The sequence below is a fragment of the Sus scrofa genome, chromosome 2 (assembly GCF_000003025.6).
Source record: "Sus scrofa isolate TJ Tabasco breed Duroc chromosome 2, Sscrofa11.1, whole genome shotgun sequence".
Classification (NCBI taxonomy): Eukaryota; Metazoa; Chordata; class Mammalia; order Artiodactyla; family Suidae; genus Sus; species Sus scrofa.
In genome coordinates, this window is record NC_010444.4 from 88,039,677 (window position 1) to 88,059,534 (window position 19,858).

General features: G+C 39.0%; 1 protein-coding gene across 3 annotated transcripts in view; it reads left to right on the plus strand.

The window, feature by feature from the left end:
- Positions 1-19,858, plus strand: part of JMY (junction mediating and regulatory protein, p53 cofactor) — a 76,951-nt gene that overhangs the window by 18,105 nt on the left and 38,988 nt on the right. For 2 of the 3 annotated variants that reach the window (XM_021084482.1, XM_021084483.1), the window contains exons 2-3: positions 4,135-4,308; positions 18,119-18,269. In XM_021084482.1, the coding sequence (XP_020940141.1) occupies positions 4,135-4,308; positions 18,119-18,269 (325 nt within the window). The remainder of the gene's footprint in view (positions 1-4,134; positions 4,309-18,118; positions 18,270-19,858) is intronic. The other variant, XM_021084484.1, reaches the window with a different exon arrangement.

The window sequence follows — 19,858 nt, forward strand, 5'->3', positions numbered from 1 at the left end:
AACCTAAACCAAAGCTTGAGGCAACACTAGATCCTTTAATCCACTGAGCAAGGCCAGGGAGCGAACCCTCATCCTCATGGATACTTGTTGGGTTCGTTTCTGCTGATCTAAAATGGGAACTCCTGCATGTATTTTTTTGAATTGTTATTTCTTCTGGGTATATGCCCAGAAGTGGAATGCTGGATCATGTGGTAATTCTATTTTTATTTTATTATAATTTAAAAATTTTTTAATTTACTTTTTGTCTTTTTAGGGCTGCACCTACAGCATATGGAGTTTCACAGGCTAGGGCTCGAATCGGAGCTATAGCCTACACTACAGCCACAGCAACATGGGATCCCAGCTGTGTCTGAATCTATACCACAGCTCACAGCAACACTGGAATCTTAACCTACTGAGAAAGCCCAGGGATCGAACCTGCCGCCTCATGGATGCCAGTCAGATTCCTTTCCACTGAGCCATGATGGGAACTCCTATTATAATTTTTTTTTAATGGCCACAATTGAGGCATATAGAAGTTCCTGGGGCAGGGGTTGAACCTGAGCCCACAACTGTGCCCTACTCTGCAGCTGGGGCAATGCCAGATCCTTTTTAATCTATTAAGCTGGGCCAGGGATCAAACCCACACCTCAGCATCAACCAGAGATGCTGCAGTTGGATTCTTAACCCACTGCACCTTGGTGGGAACTCCCTAGTAATTTTATTTTTAGTTTTCTGAGGCACTTTCATATTATTTTGCATAGTGGTTGCATCAACTTACATTCCCACCAACATTGTAAGAGGGTTCCCTTTTCTTCATACTCTCTCCAACATTTGTTATTTATAGACTTTTTAGTGATGGCTAATGGCCACTGACCTCTAGCTTCATTAAATGGCTCATGTACTGAAGATAAGACCCTGCTAACTTTGTTGTCTCTTTGTACCTGTTTTGTAAAGATGAAGATCATTCTGTGATTGGCTTTGCTAGTAATTTTTTCTTAAGGATAGCTAAAAATGTTTTAATAGGGAATTGAACCATGAAAAATCGAGGTTTGGAGCCTAATTTTAGTTTGAATAGCGCTAATTATTAATATAAACTGTTTAAATAAGTAATTCAAAGAAAGGAATTTTATTTATTTATTTTTTGGCCGTGCCTTGTAGCATGTGGAAGTTCCTTAGCCAGGGATCAAACCTGTGCCACTTTTTGCCCATTTTTAATTTGTGTTGACGTCTTTCTTTTCCTTTTTTCTTTTTTTTTTGTCTTTTTAGGGCCACACCTGTAGCATATGGAGGTTCCCATGCTAGGAGTCGAATTGGAGCTGTAGCCGCCATTTACGTCACAGCAACGCCAGATCTGGCCACATCTTTGACCTACACCACAGCTCATGGCAACATGGGATCCTTAACCCACTGAACAAGGCCAGGAATCGAACCTGCATCCTTGGATTCATTTCAGCTGAGCCACAACAGGAGCTCCTGTCTTCTTTCTTTTTAAAAAAAAATTATTTCTTTTATTTATTTATTTTAATTAAATAATTTATTTTTGGCTGTGTGTGGTACCAGGGACTGAACCTGAGCCATAGCAGTGACCCAAGCCACAGCCGGGACAATTCTGGATCCTTAACCCACTGAGCCACCAGGGAACTCCTAAATTGTGTTGTTTTCTTACTGAGTTTTTAAATTCTTTTTATATTGTGTAAAACAGTGCTTTATCAGAACTGTCTTGCAGGTATTCTCCCAGTTTTGTCTTTTCATTCCCTTGATACAGTGTCTTTTGCAGATCAGAACTTACTCACTTCAATGAAGTCCAACCTAATTTTTTCCAGCCTTGTGCTTTTGGTATTGTATCTAAAAAGTCCTCAAACCCAATGTTACCTACATTTTCTCCTGTGTAATTTTCTGAGTTTTAAAGCTTTGCATGTTACATTTAGGTCTATGATCCATTTTGAGTTTAATTTTTGTGAAAGATTTAAGGTCTCCATAGATTTCATTTCCTCTTTCCCTCCTTCTTGTATGTGGATATCCATTTGTCTAGCATCATTTGTTGAAAAGTCTGGTTTCTTTGTTGAATTGTGGTTGCTCTTTTGTGAAAAGATTACTTAACCTGACGGTGTGGATTTATTTTTGGACTCTATTCCATTGATCTGTTCTATCAATACCACACTGTAGCTTAATAGTACCTAATGAAATTGAATGGAGTGTCTGTCTTCTGACTTTGTTCTTCAGTTGTGGAATGGCTATTGTGGATCTTTTGCTTTTCTATTTAAACTTTAGAATGTTTGTTGATATCTGGAAGATAACCTGCTGAGATTTTAAATGGCATTACCTTGATTCTATAGATCAAGTTGGAAAGAGTTGACATATTGATAATGAGTTTTCCATTCTATATATCGAATATCTCCATTTTATTTAGGTTTTTTGATTTCTTTCATCAGAGTTGTATAGTTTTCCTCATCCTGTATTTAAGTAGGTTTATGAATTCCATTTTGAATTCCATTTTTGTATACAGAACTGTGGATTGGGAGGAAGAATCTATAAAGTGATAAGCTGATTCTCCACTAAGCTCGGGTTGGCAACCCTAACCTCAAAATCACAGTCGTTCAAAGATCAGCTGTAATATATAGAACACAATATGATACCCAAAGCAAGAAGTTGGGAAAGAAGATAGTAGTGGAAACTACAGGTACGAGAAAGAGTAGTAGATTTTTGTGCCTTTGAGAAGATGAGAGTGTCACCAAGTAAATGGACACCAAGAATAAGTATGTAAAATAGTATCTTGCTGTGTGGTTCATTCAAAGTTTTTTAAAATTTCAGCTTAAGTTTGCTTTGGATAGCCTTTTCTCTCTAACCTGCTCTGAACTAGGTCATAGTTTTCCATTTTCCCACCATCTTATTCTCTCTCATGTTACTTAAGGTAATTTCATAACATTATCACAGTTTTGGAGTTCCTGTTGTGGCTCATCAGGTTAAGAACCTAACAAGTATCCCATGAGGATGGGGGTTCGATCTCTGACTTCACTCAGTGGGTTGAGGATCTGCTGTTGCTGTTGCTATGGCGTAGGCAGCCTGTAGTTCTGATTTCACACCTAGCCTGGGAACTTCCATATCCTGCAGGAGCAGCACTAAAAAGACTAAAAAAAAAAAATTAAAGGTCCTAGTTTGTAAATTTTTTTTATTTTCATTTTTTTTTTTTTTTTGTCTTTTTGCCTTTTCTAGGGCCACTCGTGAGGCATATGGAGGTTCCCAGGCTAGGGGTCCAATCGGAGCTGTAGCCGCCGGTCTACGCCAGAGCCACAGCAACGCAGGATCCGAGCCGCGTCTGCAACCTTCCCCACAGCTCCTGGCAATGCCGGATCATTAACCCACTGAGCAAGGGCAGGGAGCGAACCTGCAACCTCATGGTTCCTAGTCAGATTCGTTAACCACTGTGCCACAACGGGAACTCCCTAGTTTGTAATTTTTTTAAATCTTTAGTTTGTTTATTTACTACGTGGTGAACTCCATGAAGAAAGCCATGTTTTTGTATGCCCAGTGCCTAATATGTGTTAAGATGCTCAGTCCATATTTGTCGAGGAATGAATATCTGTGTAAACATACATAGACAAATGAGTACCAAGGACCACAAAGCAAGAAATTTGTAGACATTATAGTCAGTCTTAAACTCTTGAGTAGAATTGTTTTTGTTTGTCTGTTGTTTTTTCACCTAGGTTTTAAAGGAAGTGATAGGACAGGGTTGAAGTTATTGAGGGAATGTTCCAAATTTGGAAGAGAAAAGGAGGGGCAAGAAGGTTTGGGGAAATCAGTAAAACAATATTGGCAAAAACCTACTTTGTAGATAAGCAGTGAAAAAAAATTTTTGTAAATATGAAGAAAACGCCCAGATAATGGGAAAGAAATTTAGGTTTAAAGCTAGGAAGTTAGTATGGAGTTCCAGAAAATTCAGGGAACAGGAATGATATGGTGACAGTAGGAAAAAATGGATGTGCTCTTGTAGTAAGACACTTGAGGCGTGGAGATGAATGATGAAAGCAATTAATGCTTCTCTCTTAATTCTCTTTTTCTGTATTCCAAGGTCCTGAGACGATAGGGAATTGGCAAGTATTTATAGGCTCTGACAATTGGATTTCTTTGTAGTGAAACTTTGTTGTTCCACAGCTCTTGGATAAGCACAAGAATACAGAGAGCATGGTAGAGCTTCTGGACTTGTATCAGATGGAAGATGAAGCCTACAGCAGCCTTGCAGAAGCCACAACCGAACTCTATCAGTATTTACTACAGCCATTCCGAGACATGCGAGAACTTGCCATGCTACGAAGACAGCAGATTAAGGTATTTTTTTAAAAGCCTCAGTGGTAACCTATGTGTTCCATAGTTCTCAATATGGCTGGCTGTGCATTTTAATTAATAGAGTAGATTTTTAAAAATGTAGAAATCTGAAGTTCCTGCTGTGGTGTACTGGGTTAGGAATCTGAAAGCACTGGCTCAGGTCACAGTTGCAAGTTCCATCCCTATGCAGTGGGTTAAAGGATCCAGCATTGCTGCAGATGCAGTGTAGGTCACAGCTGTGGCTAGGATTCAGTCCTTGGCCTAGGAACTTCCGTATGCCGTGAGTGTGGCCATTGAAAAAAAAAAAGTAGAAATCTGGCCTATTGTTCTAAAGCAGTTTTAGGTTGCATAGAGCCTGAATACTTCATTTTAAAGCATCTGAAAAGGTGATTGTGCTGAGTATCCAAGGATAAGAACAGCCTGGAAAACAAGTTTGTAAATATTTTTGAAGTCCCCATCCTTCCTCCTTTCCTGTATTTTTTTTCTCTTATCCTCTACTCCTATCTCCCTTTTACTGTTTTAGGTTCTGTCTAGTCCTAGACTTCTTTAGCAGGAGTTTTAAGAATATTTGTTTTGGGAAGACCTTTTTCTGAAAGTTAAAAGGCTAATTAATGGTAGAACTTTAAAATGGATGACATTTAATTTTCATGTATGAAGTATGTATAAACTTTTCTAGGCTAATGTTTTAAGGGTTTGGTTTTATAGTGATTTTAAATCAACATTGCTATATTCAATTCATGTGGAAATATTGCTAAATTAGGATATTAATCTTTTTTGCATAATGGATTATGTTAGAACATTAATTGAGAAATGTGTACCTGAGAAGTTACCAATTATTCTGAGAACTTTATGCTTGGGGCAAAGGTAAGTAGTATATTTTAAAAATTATGAGATGGTTAAGCATGTCTGTGTGCATTTTTCCCCTTTACTAATGAATCAAGATAAAGAGCAACAAAGACTCCCATAATCGATACACCTTTTTTTTTCACTTTTTAAAGTTTTATTGAAGTACAGTTGATTTAAAATGTGACAGTTTTTGCTGTACAGCAAAATGATTGAGTTATTCATGTATACATAACCATTCTCTTGCAGATTCTTTCCCCACTTAGATCATCACAGAATATTGGGTAGAGTTCTCTGTGCTGTACAACAGGTCGCTTTTGGCTAGTTATTCCATATGACTCAGTGTGCATATCCCAATCTCAAAGAACCAGCTTTTAGTTTCATTGATTTTTTTTTTAAATTTCTGTTTCATTTATTTCTGCTCTGATCTTTACAAATTCTTTCCTTCCACTCACTTTGACTTTTGCATGTTTTTCTTTCCCTAGTTACTTCAGGTGTAAGGTTAGGTTGTTTGAGATTTTTCTTGTTTCCTGAGGTAGGCTTATATTGCCTCTTAGAACTGTGGCTTTTGCTGCATCCCATAGGTTTTGGATTGCTATGTCTTCATTGTCATTTGTCTCAAGGTGTTTTTTTTTATTTCCTCTTTGATTGCTTTTATGGCTCTTAGCAGTTACCTTATGTATTGAGGTGATCCTTTGTTGGGTGCATATATATTTATAGTTGTTATATCTTCTTGGATTGATCCTTTGATCATTCGTCTCTTGTAACTATCTTTGTTTTACAGTCTATTTTGTCTGATATGAGTATTGCTGCTCCAGCTTTCTTTTGATTTCCATTTGTGTGGCGTATCTTCATCCATCTGCTCACTTTCAGTTTGTATGTGTCCCTAGAACAGAAGTGGGTCTCTAGTAGACAGCACATATATGGGTCTTGTTTTTGTATCTTTTCATCCACTCACACCATGAGGTACTATCAAACACTCATTAGGGTGAGTATAATGAAAAATTCTGGCCCCTCCCAAGGGCTAGGGAAAGATGTAGAGTAACTGGAATTTTCATACATTGCTAACAGGATTTTAAAGTTGTCTGCCCATTTCTGTAAAAGTTAACATATAGAGTTGACTTTTTGTCTTTTTTTTAGGGCATTACCCATGACATATGGAGGTTCCCAGGCTGGGGGTGCAGTTGGAGCTGCAGCTTCCGGCCTATACCACAGCCACAGCAACAAGGGATCCTTAACCCACGAGCGAGGCCAGGGATCGAACCCAAGTTCTCGTGCGTACTAGTTGGGTTCACTAACTGCTGAGCCATGACAGGAACTCCCAAAGTTGACTTTTGAACAGCCTGAGAGCATGGTTCCAGAACCCTCCACAGCTACCAAAATTCTCAGATGCTCAAGTACCAAAAGTGGCTTTTCAAATCCATGGTTCTGTATTCATGAATTCAGCCAACAGTGGATTGTGTAGCACTGTGGTATTACGTTAAACAAAAAAAAAAAAAAAAAAAAAGAAATCTGCAGTTAGGTGGACTCAGGCAGTTCAAACCCATGTTTTTCAAAGTCCAGCTGTACATACCTTCCAACTCATGTTTGACTCCTATTATTTATACAAGAGAAATGGAAACATCTCTTCACAAAAATAACCAAATAACACACACCTCAAAGACATGGTGGGTTAAAGAAGCCATATAGGAGAGTATATGCTGTGTCAAGGAATGATGGTAAAGGGGCATGAGGAATGTTTGGTAGGTGACAGATGCAATTATGTGTAAATTAAACCCTAATTAAATAGCGTACAAAAAATTGTGCTGAACGATTTTGTCTCTTGTAAGCAGATGCTGGACACAGAATAAACTGTGCCTCCATTTACATGAAATTCCAGAAATTCTGGGTTGTTGTAAACTGTTGTGGCTTGGAAAGGGGCCAAGGAAATGGACTTTTCGGAAGCAGAATCTTTTGGGGAGATTGATATGCTCTAAATCTGTTAACATGGGTATAATTTGTCAAAATTTACACTGAAAAGTAGGTACTTTTTATTGTATCTAAATTATAACTCATTACTTTTTAAAAGAAAAATGAACAAGCAGTGTTATAAGCTTATGTAGAGGTACACGAAGTAAGGTGACCATTACTGCCTGAAGATACATGGAAAAAGAGGGATTTTTAAGCTGCACTATTGAAGAATGAATAAGAATTCTGTAGGAAATGAATACATATGTCTGTATTGGAGATTGGAACTGAGAATATTTTAGATATATAAAAACAAGGTATACTGAACAGGCATAATACTTGGGCTTTTAGTCACAATAAATTATTTACACATTACTGAATCACCAACCCAAGACCCTCAGCGGAGGCCAATAAATGTGCATGGCTGAGATTGAAATACATGTTGTTTGACTGCAAAGCCTGCTATTTTAGTTACACCACAGGTGTGAATTGTTGGGTATGCCTTGTGTCTAAGGATTTGTAAGAGATGAGGTGACTAATGATCAGGGGTTAGAATACTATATCATCCTATGGAGTTTGACCTTTAGGCTGTTTAAAAAGAACTTAATTATGGGAGTTCCCGTCGTGGCACAGTGGTTAACAAATCCGACTAGGAACCATGAGGTTGCGGGTTCGATCCCTGCCCTTGCTCAGTGGGTTAACGATCCGGCATTGCCATGAGCTATGGTGTAGGTTGCAGACACGGCTCGGATCCCACATTGCTGTGGCTCTGGCGTAGGCCGGTGGCTACAGCTCCGATTCGACCCCTAGCCTAGGAACCTCCATATGCCGCGGAAGCGGCCCAAGAAATGGCAAAAAGACAAAAAAAAAAAAAAAAAAAAAACTTAATTATGGGATAAAGCATAGAATAAATTTCCTATTTGTCTCAGCATATTTTCCATTCCACTTCTCCAGAGGGAGTCACTTAATCTGTTTCTTAAGATCCATGATATAATAATCTGTGTGAATGTAATTGTGTTTAAATATATGCATTTTATTCTGTAAAAAATAAAATAAAAAGGAACGTAATTTCAGTGATTTCATTAACTTAGATATTAAAGTATGATAGGAAAGAAGTTAACCTTGTACCTCACCTGTATAATGTATTTATTTTAATATTTACTATTTTATGAAAACGGTACTTAATACATTTATTGTATATTTTATATTTAATATAGCCTCACTATATAAATGAAATTAATAGTTTTTTCATTTGAAGTATGGTTGATTTACAATGTTGTGCCTATTTCTGCTGTACAGCAAAGCAGCCCATTCTCACACACACACACACGTATGTATATTCCCTTTCTTATGTCATTTTCCATCATGGTCTTTCCCAAGACCAGATGTAGTTCCTCATGCCATACAATAGGATCTCATTGCTTATCCATTTTAAATGTAATAGTTTGCATCTACTAACCCTAAACTCCCAGTCCATTCTCCCACTCCCACCCCTCCTTGGCAAACACAAATCTTTTTTTGTGTCTGTGAGTCTGTTTCTGTTTTGTAGGTAAGTTCTTTTGTGCCATATTTTAGATTCCCCACATAGATGATATCATATGGTGTTTGTCTTTCTCTTTCTTCTTCTTCCTTTTTTTTTTTTTTTTTTTAAGGGCTGCACTTGCAGCATATGGAAGTTTCCAGGCTAGGGGTCACTTCAGATCTATAGCTGCTGGCCACAGCCACAGCAATGCCAGATCTGAGCCAGGTCTGTGACCTACACCACAGCTCACAGCAACACTGTATCCTTAACCCACTGAGTGAGACCAGGGATTGAACCCACATCCTCATGGATACAGTCGGATTTGGAACTGCTGAGACACATTGAGAACTCCCTGTCTTTCTTTTTCTGAATTGCCTCACTTATTATGAGAATCTCTAGGTCTATCCATCTGCAAACAGCATTATTTCAGTCTTTTTTATGAGTGAGTAATAATATTCCATTGTATATACATACCACATCTTTATCCGTTCATCTGTTGATGGACATTTAGGTTTCTTCCATGTCTTGGCTATTTTATGTTTTGTTTTGTTTTGGCTTTTTCACCTTTTAGGGCCTCACCCGAGGCATATGGAAATTCCCAGGCTAGGGGTCCAATCGGAGCTACAGCTGCTAGCCTGTGCCACAGCCACAGCAATGCAGAATCCAAGCCATGTCTGCAACCTACACCACAGCTCATGGCAATGCCAGGTCTTTAACTCACTGAGCGTGGCCAGGGATCAAACCTGCAACATCATGGTTCCTAGTTGGATTTGTTTCCACTGCACTATGACGGGAACTCCTGTCTTGGCTATTGGGGTGCATGTATCTTTTTGAATTATAGTTTTGTCTGGATATATGTGCAGGAGTGGGATTGTTGGATCATACAGCAGCTTTATTTTAGTTTTTCAAGAACCTCCATACTGTTTCCCATGGTGGCTGCCCCAGTTTACATCCCACCAGCAGTGTAGGAGGGTTCCCTTTTTTCACACCCTCTCCAGCATTTGTCATTTATAGACTTTAATGATGGCCATTCTGACTGATGTGAGGTAGTACCTCTTGGTAATTTTAATTTGTGTTTCTCTAACGGTTAGCTATGGTGAGCATCTTTTCATATGTCTCTGACATCTGTATGTCGTCTTTGGAGAAAGGTCTTTTTAGGTCTTCTGCCCACTTTTTGATCTGTTAGATTGTATTTTTTGATGTTAAGCTATATGAGCTGTTTGTATATTTTGGAAATTAATCCCTTGTCAGTCACATCATTTGCAAATATTTTCTCCCAGTCTGTAGGTTGTCTTTTCATTTTGTTTATGGTTTTCTTTGCTGTACAAAAGTTTGTAAGTTTGATTAAGGTCCCATTTGTTTGTTTTTGCTTATATTTCTATTGCCTTGGGAGACTGACCTAAGAAAACATTGGTAAGATTTATGTCAGAGGATGTTTTGCCTGTGTTCTCTTTTAGGAGTTTTATGGTGCCAGGTCTAATTTTAGTCTTAAGCCATTATGAATTTATTTCTGTATATGGTGTGAGAGTGTGTTCTAACTTCATTGATTTACATGCAGCTTTCCCAACACCACTTGTTGAGAGACTGTCTTTTCTCCATTGTATATTCTTGCCTCCTTTGTCAAAGGTTAATTGACCATAGGTGTGTGGGTTTATTTCTAGATTCTCTGTTCTATTCTGTTGATACATATGTCTGTTTTTGTGCCAGTAGCTTGCTGTTTGGATTAATACAGCTTTTTATTGTCTAAAGCCTGGGAGGGTTATGCCTCCAACCTTGTTCTTTTTCCTCAGGATTTCTTTGGCATTGCTGAGTCTTTTGTGGTTCCATATAAATTTTAGAGTTATTTGTTCTAGTTCTGTGAAAAATATAATGGGTTATTTGATAGGGATCGTATTAGATCTGTAGATTACTTTGGGTGGTATGGCCATTTTAAATACTTATCCAGTCCAAGAGCGTGATATATCTTTCCATTTCTTTAAATCATCGTCAGCTTCCTTTATCAGTGTTTTATAGTTCTCAACATATAAATCTTTCACCTTGATCAGACTTACTCCTAAGTAATCAGTTCTACTAGTTTTTGTGGTTTTCTATATATAGTGTCATATCATCTGCATAGGACAAGTTTACATCTTCTCTTCTAATTGAACAACTTTTCTTTCTTTCTTATCTGATTGCTGAGGCTAGGACTTCCAATACTATGTTAAATAGAAGTGATGAGAGTGGGCATCCTTGTCCTGTTCCAGATTTTAAAGGGAAGGCTCTAAGAGCTCCCAGACTCAAGTCTGATACACTGGTTCTTAAAAATTTGATCCCCAGATGAGTAGCATCAGTATCACCAAGAACCTTGTTAGAAATACAGGGTCTTAGGCCTCACCTCATATCTCTTTTACTAAAACCTATTGCGGGAGCTCAGCAATCTTTGTTTTATAACAAGTCTTCCATGTAATTATGATAAACACTGAAGTTGGAGAACTGCATGTCTAATATTACATTCTCTATCGGCCCCAGCTTTCTCATCCATAAAATGGGATGTTAAACTAGGTGATCCTCTGGATTTTTAAACCCAGTGTTTTTGAGGGGGGGGGAGTTGTTTGGTTTTTTTGACTACACCTCTGGCATGGGAAAGCTCCTGGGCCAGGGATTGAACCCACACCACAGCTGTGAAAATGCCAGATCCTTAACCTGCTGAGCCACAAGGGAACTCCTAAACCCAGTGTTTTAATGAGTCAGTCAGTGAATTGGCCTACTAGGTGTCTTTATGTGAAATAGAAAAAGACATCCACCTCCACCCCTATTCCAGCAGACAAATGGGCAGATGCTGTGACTTGGCAAACCCTTTTTTTTTTCTTTTTTTGTCTTTTTGCCATTTCTTGGGCCGCTCCCGCGGCACATGAAGTTCCCAGGCTAGGGGTCGAATCGGAGCTGTAGCCACCGGCCTACGTCAGAGCCACAGCAATGTGGGATCCGTGCCGCGTCTGCAGCCTACACCATAGCTCACGGCAATGCCAGATCGTTAACCCACTGAGCAAAGGCAGGGACCGAACCCGCAACCTCATGGTTCCTAGTCGGATTTGTTAACCACTGCGCCACAACGGGAACTCCAAACCCTTGTTTTTGTTTAGGGTTCAATTTTTATACCACCGGACCCCTGTGTATTCTACCATGCACACTGAAATGTATAGTGTCAGCACCGTACATTAAGGTACTTCATCGCTCTCTCTTTTTTAAGTTTTATTGAAGTATAGTTGATTTACAAGGTTGTGGTACTTACCTCTTATCTGAGCTATTTGTTTCATTTTCTTGGACTTGTCTCTCACCTTAAAAACTGCATCATTTCACACTCTGTGCTGAGAATATTACATTTAATATTTGCTTTATATGTAAAAATGCATGGAATAGATGATGCCAGATCTAATTGTGTCATTCTGGAAAGTTCACATTATGGTCACTACTACATCAATATATTGACACATTTATCTTGGTATTTGTTTCACCTAAGAATTGAGTTCTTGGAGTTCCCGTCGTGGCGCAGTGGTTAACGAATCCGACTAGGAACCATGAGGTTGCGGGTTCGGTCCCTGCCCTTGCTCAGTGGGTTAACGATCCGGCGTTGCTGTGAGCTGTGGTGTAGGTTGCAGACTCAGCTCGGATCCCACACTGCTGTGGCTCTGGTGTAGGCCGGTGGCTACAGCTCCGATTGGACCCCTAGCCTGGGAATCTCCATATGCCGTGGAAGCGGTCCAAGAAATAGCAAAAAGACAAAAAAAAAAAAAAAAGAATTGAGTTCTTTATTTTTTACTTTTGGTATCTCAACAGTAGACAAGAGTAACACTTAAGCTTCTCATATAAAACCCAGTGTCCAGGCTAGTTAGGTACTTTATAATGTAATTCCATGCCAAGAAATTTGTGCTTATAAACTAGTCTCACTATCCTAGCTACCTAAACTGACACATACTTTTTTCCATGTTAAAAACAGGCACTGTTTTCTTTCTAGCCCTGAAACTGAAAACAGAGGTGTCATTGTTTTTAGCACATGATCCAGCTGACTAGTGCTGTACATCTTCAAATTTGCCAAGTTAGGAAAAGAACTTAGTATCCTAGCTTAATATCTTAGGTACAGTAAATTGTGTGTTTTAAACAGCTGCAACATTAGCTACTGACTTTCGGAAGTCAGTTAAAAAACACCATTTAAGAAGCGTGGCCTGGAGTTCCCACTGTGGTGCAACGAGATTGGCGGCTTCTTTGGAGCACTGGACTTGGGTTTGATCCCCAGCCCAGCACAGGGGGCTAGGGATCTGGTGTTACTGCAGCTGTGGCATGGGGTCGCAGTCATGGCTCGGATCTGATCCCTGGCCTAGGAGCTCCATATGCCTCAGGGTGGCCAAAAAAATAAGATAAAATAAAGGAATGGCATGGTTGTGCTCTGTATATTTCAGTATACATGTACATTGAAGGTAAAGATAATCCAGTAACAAAGTACAAGATAGCTCCAAATAATTACCACCAGGTTTTTAATTTTTTTCTCTTTCAAAAGCCATAATGCAAGGTTTCTAACTCCTGAACAATATTGAGCTATGCAGGTGAAAAGGATTTCTGGAGTTCCCACTGTGGTGCAGTGGGATTGGCAGTATCTCTGGAGCACCAGGACTGAGTTTCCGTCCTTGGCCCAGCACAGGGGGGTAATGATGCAGTGTCGTACAACTGTGTCATAGGTTGCAGCTGCATCTAACATCTGATCCCTGGCCTGGGACTGCCAGAAAAAAAAAAGGTTTAAAAAGGTTAGAAAAAGAAAAGGATTTCTATCCTCAAGATCTGAGTTAGTTTTTTTAATTTTGAGGAATTCCCTTGTGGCACAGTGGGTTAAGGATCTCATATTGTCACTGTAGCAGCTTGGGTCACTAATGTGGCATGGATTCAATCCCTGACGTGGTAACTTCCTCATGCTGTGGGCACAGCCAAAATTTTTAAAATTTTGAGCATTTCTTGTTCTGTTTATTACATCTCTTTTCTGTGGTTATATCTGTTCAGTTCTGCTTGGAAAATCAAACCAGTTGTTTCAACAGAAGGAATTTAATACAAATAACTAGGTATAAAGTTGTTCATGAGATAGGTAAAAAAGTGGCTCTTAAAGATACCAGAGTTGATTGCAGAAGCAACCACCCCCCCCCCACCCCGGATTAGGAGTCTCAAAGGGACAAGGTGGTAATTATTAAAGAATAGGTCTTGCGGAGCTGACCTCTGAGAAAGAAGAGGATGGTGCTCTTCTAGTGCTGGTGTGTCTGATCCCAGTAGAGAGAGAACTAGGTCTCTGGTGCTGGAGCACTCTTGGACTGGTGCTGGTTTGTCTTGGGCACACAGGCCAGTTCTGCAAAGGCTGAGAGAGTGCAAACTGGATTCTCTTAATTCCTTTGGGAAGGCACTGCAAATGTGGGATGAAGAAGCAAGTCCGGGATGGTGATCACAGGATCGACAAACAGGAAAGTCAAGTGACACAGATAGGAAGAAGCAAATCTCTTCTTCAGTTCTAAAATCTCCAACTTTTCCTATTGGCAAAAATTAAATGTGATGTTTTCAGAGCTTGGACCCTAGCATCACAAGGCTGAAGATTGAACTTTGAGCTGATGGTTTTGTTATGGAAAACAGGTTGTTTTTGTTTTTTGTTTTATTTAGATATTTTTTTTATTGGCCAAGCTTGCCACATATGGAAAGATCCCCAACTGGGGATCAAATCCAGGCGTCTGAGATCTATGCTGCAGTTGTGACAGCACTGGCACCACATCCTCTAAACGCACTCCTCCAGGCCAGGATCACACCTGTGCCTCTGCAGCCATCCAAGCCACTGCAGTTGGATTCTTAACCAACTGTGCCATAGCGGAACTCCAAAAACAAGTCTTTTAGAAGCTCAAATGTAAACTGAGGTCTAAATACGCCACTTAACTACTGCTGAGAATCCCACAGTAGTTTGCAGTTCCTTCTCATATTAAGCACAAATTCCAGCCTCCTCACAATGACTATAACCTAATGTTTCTAGTCTCATCTCCTACTGCCTTCATCTGTTTTACCTAAACTCCAGTTAGAATGGACTGCTTTCTGTCCTTTACTTTGCATGGAACTTACTTGCCTCTAGATTCAGGTTAATTTTTTTTTTTTTTTTGGTCTGTTTTTTTAGGGCTGCGTCTATGGCATATGCAAGTTGCTAGGCTAGAGGTCGAATCGGAGCTGCAGTTGCCAGCCTACGCCACAGCCCCAGCAACATGGTATCCAAGCCGTGTCTGCGACCTATACCACAGCTCACGGCAACGCCAGATCCTTAACCCACTGAGTGAAGCCAGGGATGGAACCTGTGTCCTCGTGGATACTAGTTGGATTCATTACTGCTGAACCACAGTGGGAACTCCCAATTAACCTGTAGCTCAGGTTAATTCTTAGCTACAATATGCTTTTTAGCATGGTTCTCTTTCCTATTTAACTATCAAAATCCTACCTCTCCTTCAAAATCTTCAGCTATTTATGAACCTCACAGTCTGTCCTGATAAAAACAGCTAGATGTATTCTCTCCCCCCAAACCTTTCATTTTTCTTAAAGGTTTTAAAATATTTTCTTTATTCTTTTTATACAGACATTCTCCACCATCATTGTTAGCTGGTAGAATTCTCTTTGTTCATTAAGAACTCGCCTACCCATTATTCCCTTTAGAAAGTCTGCCAGACCCTACACCCCATCTCTCACAGATGGTGCTCCCTTTGGTATTTCAGGCATACAGTATCATGACATCTTTTTCATGCTCTTTTCTAGTTTATTTGGATGATCCTCCACTAGACTAATTATCTTACTATCCCCTATTGCCTAGTACAGTACTGGCTCTGAGCGGATAGTGGAATGTGTTAGCATCTTGAATGAACGATTATATGACTTGTCAGAAGTCTCACTGTTGAGAGCAGGGCCAAGTAAGTGTCTTAATTTCAAGACAGATTTCTATATCATAGATATCTCTGCCTACCCCACTCCAACTGCCCCCCACCCCCGCATTAGATTGTTAGGTTCTTTGGAGGAGAATATGTGTCTTACTCATATTTACATTTTCTAAAGTACCTGGTACAGTGGTGTCTTTATTCACTTATACAGCTGAAATGATTTCCAGTTATTAGCCATATCCAGTAGCATCGTTTAAGTCTCAGCTGTGGTATGAGACTGGAGATACAGTAATTACCTCCTGAGAATTTATTTAATTTTATTTTAATTTTTGGTGGGCTACACTGTGGCATATAAATGTTCCTGGGCCAGGGATCAGACCTGAGCCACAGCAGTAACTTGAGCCACTGCAGTGACAAATGCCCAGTCCTTAATCGCTAGGCCACCATGAAACTCCTCTGAGAATCTTTTTTAAACATTCTAGTCCAAATGAGTAGAGAATTTAGATATCAAGAACCTAAGCTGCTGCCACTAGCTTAATTGTCTTTGCTTGACACTATTTTTATAGTCCTAGAAAAGGGAGCTCTCAGAATTCTTTTTTCCAGTTATTAAGGAAGGCATTTAGGTTCTGATCATACAGCCACTTCCCCTCCCCACCCTGAAACACACACACTGGAAAAAAAGAGGTAAGTCTCATAATTATGCCTCTTTCTGGGCCTCATATATGAAAACATGAGCTCATTGTTTGCTTGACTAGAAACAGGAAACCCCTGGAATAGTGTGTCTTCAGCTTGTCTAGTTGGTATGGCTTGTGAACCCAAGAATAGATAAAAGCATTTTTTCTTCTTCATGATTATAAAAGCAATGTATATACAATACAGAAGATTTGGAAAGTACTTTTTTTTTTTTTTTTTTTTTTTTTTGCCTTTTCTAGGGCTGCTCCTGAGCAGCCTATGGAGATTCCCAGGCTAGGAGTCTAATCGGAGCTGTAGCCACTGGCCTCTGCTAGAGCCACAGCAGTGAGGGATCCGAGCTGCGTCTGCGACCTACACCACAGCTCACGGCAACGCTGGGTCCTTAATCCACTGAGTGAGGCCAGGGATCGAACCCGCAACCACATGGGGGTTAACCACTGCGCCATGATGGGAACTTCTGGAAAGTACATATTTTAAACAGGAAGAAACTCACTTGTAATTCACCACCCAAAGATGACATCAATAATAATATATGTTACAAACTCTTAAGTATTTTTGCTTAGACTGTATTTTATGGGTGTGTTTTACAAAGCTTTATTGTTAAATATCTTCAGAGATTATGGTATGATAGAATACTTTCCAGAAAAGTATTTAATGAATTTATAATTCCACCAGTGGTATATTACATGTGCCTATTTCACCGTGTCCTCACTAACCCTAGTTAGTCTTGTTTTTGTTTTTTTTAATTTTTATTTGTTTGTTTGTTTATTTTGTCTTTTTTTGCTATTTCTAGGGCCGCTCCCATGGCATATGGAGGTTCCCAGGCTAGGGGTCTAATCGGAGCTGTGGCCTCCAGCCTACGCCAGATCCACAGAAATGCGCGATCCGAACCGTGTCTGCAACCTACACCACAGCTTAAGGCAATGCCAAATCCTTAACCCACTAAGCAAGGACAGGGATCAAACCTGCAACCACATGGTTCCTAGTCGGATTAGTTAACCACTGAGCCGCAATGGGAACTCCTAGTCTTGTTTTTAATGTTTGTCCAATTGAGTCTTTATTTAGACTTTAATTTCTATTAATTGTACTGTTTAGAGAATATTACATTATTTCTACTTTCATCATAATTTTGTAGTGGCGTATGATAACTAACTTGATCACTTTTTAAAGTGTGCCAGGGGTAGGTTAACATTTTTCTTTAATGTTTTTTCCCTGTCATCCTAATATGATGTTATTAACTTCTTGTTTGATTTTTTTTAAGTCTTTTTCTCAATATGTGGTAAAGCCAGATGGAGTAGACAAAGGGTCTGTTGCTATTCTTCCTGAGCTGCACCTTCCATATTAACAAACATGTGTAATAACTATACTTTGTTATTAATACTGTCTTTTCTCTTACATTCACCTGGTATGTCTCTTTCCATTATTTGATTTTCACCTTGCCTTTGTCCTTTTTTGGTTTTGACTCTTACAAAACATTTTCACTTTTTCTCGAGTCCTGTAGTAGATAGGCTGATTTTTTTATGTTGTCAGTCTTATTTTATTTATATCAGTGATTAAGTATTTTAGTGGCACCAATAATTCTTAATCTGAAAGTATATTTTTCATGCAGGAGGAAATAAATTTATCTCTGCACTCGGAAATAATCACTCTTCATATTTTATGCCCTTTGTATATGGAAGAGGGAGGGATGAAGAAGATAGAGGAGGAAGGGGGACCAAATGATTTTGTCAAATATCTTCAACATTATTGTTAATTTCTCTTAATAGCTTCTACTTGAGAACAGGGAAACAAAAGAATTCTTTGCTTTAGCACCAAACACAATGTCTGATATAAATATTCAGTAAAAGTTTACGAAAGAAGTGATCTTTTTAATTTTTCCTTTTTCTCTTTAAAGATTTCTATGGAGAATGATTACCTGGGTCCCAGAAGAATTGAAAGTCTACAAAAAGAAGATGCCGATTGGCAGCGGAAAGCTCACATGGCTGTACTGTCCATTCAAGATCTTACTGTCAAATATTTTGAAATAACAGCTAAAGCCCAAAAAGGTGATTTACTCAGTAAAATTATCCTTGTCAAAGTATCTTCAAAAATGAGTGGCTTAAGTATATTATGTTCATAACAGATTAAAAATAAATAAAGGCCACTCAATCTTAGCAGTTAAAGAAGCAGTTAACAAGTTAAGGTATATCCTTTCAACTTTTCCTAGGCATGTGTGTTAACATACACATGTCCTTTTACAACATAATGGTAATGAGTATTAGCATAGTGTCATTTAATTCTGATAATAATCGTTCACATAGACCTCACAGTCTAAAGGCACAGTCCACAGTAAGACTGGCTTCCTTTAGATGCTACTTGCAGATTTGGGATGTCCTCAGGCCATCAGTGCTTCTAACCAACTGGCTACAAATTTGGGGATTCCTGTAGCCCTTTTAAAGATTGAAAAATTCACTCATGTAACTCCACAGAACTCAGGAAAACATAAACAAAATAGTACCATGTTTTTAAAATTTATGTTTCTTTGGTTATTACTGAGTGGTCATCTGGTTAAAAAAAATGTATTTTATTGAAGTATGTTGATTAGCAATGTTGTGTTAATTTCTGCTATACAGCAAAATGATTTCACCTTTTTTGTTTTCATGTAATAATTAGGATATTTGTATATCCCTTTTTCCCAATTACTGTCTTCTGTTTTTCTATCCCTGTTTTTTTTTCCTATTGATTTGTAAGAGCTCCTTGTGTATGTATGTATATATGTTTATTTTTTACAGGAGTAAAACAGGTCCTTTTATTTGCTTTCTTACACATAGCCAGGTGTAGCTTAACTTTACTGCTTTGCTTGTAAAAACATCTTAAATGGGCCCTTTTCTGGGAGTTCCTATTGTGGCTCGGTGGTAATGAACCTGACTAGTATCCATAAGGATATGGGTTTATCCCTGACCTCGCTCAATGGGTTAAGGATCCAGCGTTGCTGTGAGCTCTAGTGTAGGTCAAAGATGTGGCTCTGATCTAATGTTGCTGTGGCTGTAGTGTAGGCCAGCAGCTATAGCTCCAGTTGGACCCCTACCCTGGGGAACTTCCATGTGCCACAGGTACGGCCCTAAAAAAAAAATTTAAAAAATCCTTTCCTGACAAGTGTATGTATGTCAGAACATAGAGAGGTTTTTTGTGGCTGCACCTGTGGCATGTAAAAGTTTCTGGGCCAGAGATTAAACCTGTGCCACAGCAGTGACAACACTAGATCCTTAACCCACTTTGCCACCACAGAGTTCCAGAACACTAAGGTTTTTAAAAACAAATTTAACATGATTCCTTGTAAACACCAGAGTGCTTTTTTTTTTTTTTAAAAAACATATAATGATCACCGTAGAGTATTTTTACAGGGTTGTAATCCAAGTAATGTTAATAGTGACCTTATCAGGCATCTTTATTCTGGACTGCAGTGAGAGAGAAGAATCTGTTTTAGAGGTATTCCAGTATTGTTCTAGGAATATTCCAACCACTCTATATTCATAATTTTCTGCATTACTGAGTTATTAGAAAATCTAGGTGAAGTGAACAGCAGTTAGATAGAAGAATACATTCTATTCATCAATAAGGATGTTGGAAGAAAAAGTATTGACTAACTCTTGTA